This window comes from Anas platyrhynchos, chromosome 6 (genome assembly GCF_047663525.1).
Source record: "Anas platyrhynchos isolate ZD024472 breed Pekin duck chromosome 6, IASCAAS_PekinDuck_T2T, whole genome shotgun sequence".
Lineage (NCBI taxonomy): Eukaryota > Metazoa > Chordata > Aves > Anseriformes > Anatidae > Anas > Anas platyrhynchos.
The window spans coordinates 39,995,001-40,002,500 of NC_092592.1; the positions used below are offsets into that span (position 1 = coordinate 39,995,001).

Genomic DNA, 7,500 nt, shown 5'->3' on the forward strand with positions numbered 1-7,500 from the left:
TGCACGTGCTCCTGCTCTGGCTGTGTTTTCAGTCAGTGTGAAACTGGGCCCCAGGGCGGGCAGGAATGAGAGATTTGGTCATACAGAGGATGTCTGAAGCAGGGGACAAGGCTGCAATCTGCAGATCCTGATGGTGGGGAGGTCACCATCTGAGACCTGCCTGCCTGGGGATGACATGCACATGGACCCTGGCCTGGAGGGACCTGCTCAGGGTTGGGGAGGAGGCCATGGTGTTCACCAGAAGGGCTCCTGGCCTGGAGGATGGGAAGGAGCACCCCTAGCCTGAGTGCTCATGACCAAGAGCACACATCCAAAGCTTACTTTGAGGTGCTGCTTTATTACAATACAACAACCAGCCACCCCAGGGATCAGGATCAGTGCAGGACAACCCAAAATACTCTGTCCTCCTATCTTCTGAGTTCAGGCTCAGCAGGGATCTGTCATCTCGTTTGCATTGAGGTGGCGGTGGGACACATACAGATTGTGTCTCAGAGGCCGCCTCTGCCTGCATGCTGTGCCAGCACACTAAGCAAAATGCAAAAGAGCAGCACTGATCCAGCTATTTCTTCCTTCAAAGAATAACTTAGCAGAAAACAAAATCCAGATTTTTCCTACAGATGTTGTGTGGAGAAATATGTTAATTAATAGCACGTAACTATCTGGTAAAAATACCCCATACATTTTAATCAGATGGTTTTTGTAAATCTCATGATTGGCTTCTGGTGTGTGAAAACATGGGTTGCCTGCTGCATACTTTTCTGGAAAACAAAGTCTGAAATCTTTAATTCAAGCCATTCAGCTATAGTTGTCAAATTCCATCTGTTGCACAATAGGGAGGAGGTGCAAAATTGGTGCCCTAGACATTTATTTCACTATTTATTTTGGTTGTGACATTTCACAGTTGTGAATTTCTGCACTGTGTTTCTTGCTGTGCAAATTGATACCAAATGCATTCCTAAAGAAAAATGGGGTGGCTAGATTTTTAATAATACTTTTAATAGTTTCATCCGGGGGAAGACCAGAAAATTAAGCAGGATGGAATTTTAAAGGAATATAAAGAACCTTTAGCTCTGCATTACAATCATAAAGCTTAACCAGAGTGCAATATCTTTCACAATCTATAAAAAGTAAATTACAATTGAAAACTGAATTCTGAACACATATTTTACTTCCAACTTTACTGCAAGCCAGTACTCTCTTGCTAAAAATTTTATTTTATATCTTATATGTCCATTGTTTTAAACAGGAAAAAGCTCTCTGCCCTAAAGAACCCATAGTATAGCATCCTGCTCTTAAAAAATGTGCAAGTACTTAACTTTCTGATCATAGGCTATCTAATGGAAGTCATACTAAGTTAACAAGATTGTAGTTTTTTGGATAAGGCCCAAAGGCTCTATGCTGCAGACTTACAGCAGTGAGTCATACTTGCATGCAGCAGAGACAGGGACATCTCACTCTGCGGGCTGCAGTTTCCAAGTTTTGACCCTAATTACAGGATCAGTGGGCAGAGGATGCATGTTTGCACAGCCAAAGCAGGAACAGATCATGAGTGAAGCAAAGGAGACTGCACATTAGCACTGGCTAGCACTGCCTACATGATGGGTTCTCTTAGATTTCATCAGTTTGTCTTCTTTTTTATTTGTTTTCTTTTTTTCTTAGCCTCTGTCTTGGATGTCTTTAGAAAAAATAAAATAAATAAAACATAAAAATAAAAAATGAGTCCCCTTGACAGTTACAGACCTCTCTTTATTCACTCCTTGGCAGTGAGTCCTACAATGCACCCTGGCTGTTTTGGGGAATGCTGGTTGGTAGCAAGAATCTTGCTCTTGGTGTGCGGGGTTCAAGAGGCAGGGAGAAGGGAAAAGTTTCCTAGTTCTGCTCCTGCTTCTTCACCATCTCGGGTGTACCAAGAACAGCATTATTTTCACACACAGACAAATCCCAAAGGGGTTTACTTAGCAAGAACTGCTGCAATAAACCTCCAAGTCCCCTTTGAAAGCACTACCCCTGTCTGAAGGGCCACTGCATGTAGGGTTTTTCCATATTCTCATCTGACTCTGCCTGTTCACAGTGCTAACAAAGTTTCATATGAATAATAGGAGGCTGCATGGCCCAATTGTGTTGGCATGCTGCTGTCTTGCTATAGTGTGGCTTCCCTAAAAAATCACCTAGGCAAAAAATGGGCAATTGTTTCAGAACAGAGCCTATGTGGGGAGAAAGTAACGAGCAATGACAGAGAGGATATCCTGCCCTAGGTTAAAAGAGCATGTCATCCTTTGCTAGTCAGATCCATCAGCTACAGGATTTACCTTAGAAGCAAATACTAGTGACCATGAGCTCTTGCTTCTGTCTTGGCTTGACCAAACAGACATGGTGCAGGCTTCCCAGCTGCTGCTCAGCTCTTTCCCATCCAGCTGTACAGTGAGGCTCGGTGCTTGAGGACCACTGCAGCTCTTGAATTCCATGTTTTATTTTAACACAGAAAATGTAGCATGATGTGATGATCAGAAAACTCTCAAGCCTCTTGTATAGTGATCAGAGAGAAAGTAATTAATCTTTACAGAGGGCTCAGTGTCAAAAAAATGGCTAAGAAAATAGGAAGAAGGAAGCAGAACCCCCCTAAATAGCCACACAGGTAAAGTGCAGTGCAAATAAATGTCCCTCGTATGGCTGGCATTTCCTTAGGAGGCCTCATGAAGGAAGCATGAGACCAGTCCACCCCAGGACATGCCTGTCTGGCTACTGGGCTCTGGCTGCCTCGGGTGGAGGCACTGGCTCAGTTTGTAAGGACAGCTGGGGCAAGTGTTGACATCCTGAAACCTCCCATCAGCTCAGATTGAATTAACTGGAAAAATGATGGTGATGAAGGAACTCCCCAAGCATGTGTCAGACAGGATTTGATTTTCTCCTCAGCCCACAGGACTTGAATCCATGGATTAGAGAACCCTAACTATCGCAATGTTTAGTACCATAGAGTGAGGAGAGGTACAGTTTCCCCTGCTGGAGCAGTGCTACTTTGCATAAATAATTCACGTTTTTGCCACAACCTGGAAGTCAGTGCTGTAATCACCAGACCAGAAAGACATTCTTGTTATCTCTCAGTGTCATTTTGTTCAATACAAAAAGATTCGGTTTAACTGTCTCAGCTAGGTAAGGAAAACGCGACTGTTTTATTTTTCTTCCTCAAATCAACATTTCTATCCATTCTCAGTTTGGCTGTTGAACTAAAAAAATGAAGTTTCTGCACAGCCCTATGTCTAAGTACCCTCATGTTTTAGAAGCTCTGAATGCTCACTGTTGCAGGGACAGCTCCGTAATGCAATAGTTCAGGTCTCTGGGGCATGTAACAGAAATCCTTAGAGTTTTAGCAACACCTGCAGGAGGGAATTCTCCGTGGATGGTGCCAGGTCTGCTGCTTGGGTTGCAGCATCCCAAGCACAGGGAGCAGCTGCGCCTTGGGTCTCAGAGTTAGAGCTGAATTCCTGACCTGCTTAACAAAATCAGCATTGGCGGATTCAAAGTGGTCTACCAGGATTTTACACAAAGAGCATTTTGCACCTGAGGATGAAGATGGATGATTACTGGGGTGGTTTGGAGGTGCCAAAACAGATTAGGTGCTCGATATCTGCTGGGAACTGGGCATTTAGCCTGCTCAGGCTCTTCTGACAATACCACTTTGCAATCATCGAGATTGTATATGCACCTGAAACCTTGAATAACTAATGGAAAAACCTCTATTTACATACTGAAATTATAGAAATTTATATAATTTTAGTTTATGTCTTTTCAGAGTGAAGCTATATCAACTAGTTAATGGGAGTATATATGTAAATAACTACTATAGAATGTACAAAATAGCTGACTCAAATCTAAGCCATGTGTTAGCACATTTTATTTTATTTTATTTTATTTTATTTTATTTTATTTTATTTATTTTATTTTATTTTATTTTATTTTATTTTATTTTATTTTATTTTATTTTATTATTTATTTCAGTTTTTAATTTTTATACTAGTGTGTTTTTTAGTTTGTTTTGCTTCATTGGTTGGTTTTACATAAAGAAGAGAGTAGGTAACTGGATTATTTTATGAATGGATAATCTTCTCTAAGAGTATTGCTTGTACCTGGTAGAGTTTTCTACTTATTGCAGCATAGTAAAGCTTCAACAAAAAAGACTTATGCAATGACATAAATTGTTAATCTAATTATCCTTTTCCTTAACATCTACCCTACAATAAGATTTGTAGCTGGATCCTCAGCCCTTCATTGACCTGAGTGCTTAATAAGCTCTCAGATGTTGTCTTCTCTGGACCAAGAAGTTAATAACAAACTACAGGGACATCCGTTTTGAGATACTGGCCTAGCATGGCCTGGGTTTTTCGTGGGTGGGCAGTTCTGTAGGATTATGTCTCTCTGAAGTGCCCTAAACTAGACACCACAAGATACAGGTATCCAGAATTAGCAAGCAGTTTGACAAATCAAAATATGTGTCTCCATCTCTTTTCCTGTGAGTGGTCATTAGATTATGGATATCATGATGGCAATTCTAAGAATAAATAAAACTGTGTTACCTGTCATAGCTAAGAAAGTCAAGAGGAGTCACGACCCCCAGGATAACTGTGTCTGCAGCCCTTTGTGGCTTTCTTTCTGATCTGAAGTGCTGCAATTTACTGCCCTGAAGAACTTGGTTCATTCTTTGCAAAATGCAGGCAAGGAAACCTTTTCAATGATTCTAATAAATGTGACAATACCATCTCCTCAACTTTAAAATATGCCACATAAAGGAAGCTTTATTTGTTCATATTTATATTCCTACACAAAACATACACTGTCTGATAATTCCTCCTGCCCCACTACCAGCAGGTGACCGTGTAAGTTCTGCCACTGATCTGTGAATTGTTCATTATACTACCTGCATGAATTCACATGGATTTAAAAATATATATATTTAACAAAAAAAAAAAATTTGCCTCCCTTAATTAAAATATTTGGATATTCACTTATGGGAGTAACTAGTTTAACACTACAATAAGAGAGTGCATTAGGACCACGAGCATGTAAACTCACTGCACTAGTGGCTAGCTAGTGCAAGAGTAGCTCCCTGTAAGCAGTAGTTAGCTCACTGAGTAAGAACTTGACCTGATTTATACTAATTTGCAGTATTTTACAATAACTATCACATCACATGTACAATGAGGAAATAGCACCACACTATGCTGGAATGTTGATGTTTCCAAACATCCATAAAACTGTATTAAAAAAAAAAAAATGTATAAGGAAACACAAGGAGTAGGCAGAACCCCTAAGAACCATTCAGGGATACATTCTTAATGTAATATTTAATGCACAAAATCTTAGGGGAAAATGCCCAAACAGCTGTTGTTTTCTCTAATGTGAGTATTAAAATTGACCTCAGCTTTTTTTTAAGTCTTAGCATATCATTTGTACTATTCTACTTTTTCTCCTTTCACATCACTATGAGAGCACCAGAAACTTAAAAATATAGTAAGGTACCTTTCTCTGACATAAATGATCAAGGGTTTTAGTGTATGCACCAAAAAGCAATACACAGAAAATTGAGAGAGATCCAGCTCACCTTGAAGTCCATTTCCATTTGCACTGGTGCAAGATGGTGGAGGAGAGGCTTGGGGCCTGACAACAGGAGCAAAGGCGCTCTTTTGTTTCACTGCAGAGATGACATTGGCAGGTGAGAATGAGAAAATGCCGTGTGTACTGCTACAGTTTGAAGGGAGGGTGACCGAAGAGGCTGCCATGGTAGGGCTTGACGGCACTACTGCAATAAAGCAAAAATAATCAGGACTCAGATTGAGGTTTTCACGGCAAACATGGAAAAAGAGAGTGATAGGGCCTTGCCTCTTAAAATATATATATATATATAAATATATATTTTTTAAAAAAAGGAAAAAAAAAAAAAAGAAAAAAAAAAAGAAATGAAATGCCTTGGCTTGGCCACTCTCTGGATAACAGGCAAACTCTTTTGTGTTGGACTTTTGTTACAAATTGTGCAGTCCAATTTTTTTTTTTTCTATCTGAGATTGTATTATGGCACAAACAGATCAATTTATTATATTCATTTTTACGTCCAGCCTCCAGAGTCACCCCTCCTTTTATCCAGTAGCTCACAATATAGAAAATCAAAACAATGCAAGTATTTGATTTTGTAGTAAATATGAATCTATATGATGATGTGTTACCAAAAATAGACACTTACTGCCATAAGGAGAGTTAGCTGAGGAGCCATTAAGAAATCCAGGGGAACCTGGTACACCTAGATTGGGCATGCCGGCATTGCCATATCCATTCATGCTATTGCTGACTGTGTTGTAATTGGACTGCTGAGGAGTACTGCTCGGAACATATCCTCGCGGGGAAACACTGCTTGTGTTGCGACTGTAACCTACTGTGTTAGAAACCCCCCCACCCCAAAAAAATAATGTTATTTTATAATATAAACTTAGGGCTGGGGGGTTTCCTCATGCATCATATATTACACAGTTTTAATTGATTGCACAGCTTTGCTCTAAGTTGTCTGTTACTGCCCTATCAACTCTTGCAGTTTGAGATAACCTTATCACGCCAACCCTACTTAAATCATCTGCGAGCACTCTATGTTGTCTCTCCTCTTAGCATAGACAGCCAACAAAAGCTCTCTTCGATCCAGCTGTGTCAGTTTGCTTCACGTTTGTCTTTAGTAGCAATTATCAACAGGCTTGATTCCTGCCTGGTACCAACACACTGAATGAACTTTCAGCCTCTCCAGACCTTCATATGCCAGAGCTGGCAAGAAATTTTTTTTTGTTGTTGTTGCAGTGATTTACTTTAAAAGGCTGTTTTGGGGTTTTCATTTTATGATTGGTATTTTTATACTAACAATAAGCTGGTACTTTCATAAGGTGTAGTCATCAGTGAAAACTAATTCAAGATCAAGTACAGAATTTTATAAGGCTTATTAGCTTGGAAATGCATTAAAAGACAATCTCTTATAAGAGGAAAGATAGCAGAATCAGGATTTTAAACAACAATTTGTTTCTATCTGAGCAATCAATTTAATAATTATGTTGCAAGCAAAAAAAATATGGTTTTGAACATATCTAATAATCTGGTTTCACTCCTTTCATTAGTATCAAAATTAATTTTAAATGCAATATGCTACATGCATTTTCAATTACAAAATGTAAATTACATCAACTATTTCTTTTATTAGTAACATATATGTCATACATGCTTAAAAACAAAATACTTTAAAATCACAGACATAAAATTAGTTTTATCTGTGTAAATACTCAAAAAAAAAAAAACAGGTGGAAATAACTAGACATAATTATTTTATAATAAACAAACACATTGTATATTTACTGTGAATAATAAAGAGCTTTCTACACTTTGCCAATTTCTTTTTCCACCAGAGATGCTTTATAACAGTAAACTAAAGAACAGGAAGAATTAAGTATTATGAGAAAGTTAAAGACAGCATTTCAT

At 39.0% G+C, this 7,500-nt stretch overlaps 1 protein-coding gene across 18 annotated transcripts in view; it reads right to left on the reverse strand.

The window, feature by feature from the left end:
- Positions 1–7,500, reverse strand: part of EBF3 (EBF transcription factor 3) — a 125,820-nt gene that overhangs the window by 3,244 nt on the left and 115,076 nt on the right. For 6 of the 18 annotated variants that reach the window (XM_027460125.3, XM_072039931.1, XM_072039930.1 and 3 more), the window contains 2 exons: positions 6,233–6,421; positions 5,597–5,794 (listed from right to left, as the gene is read on the reverse strand). In XM_027460125.3, coding sequence (XP_027315926.1) covers positions 5,597–5,794; positions 6,233–6,421 — 387 coding nt within the window. The remainder of the gene's footprint in view (positions 1–5,596; positions 5,795–6,232; positions 6,422–7,500) is intronic. The other 12 variants (XM_038181232.2, XM_038181235.2, XM_038181233.2 and 9 more) reach the window with 4 other exon arrangements.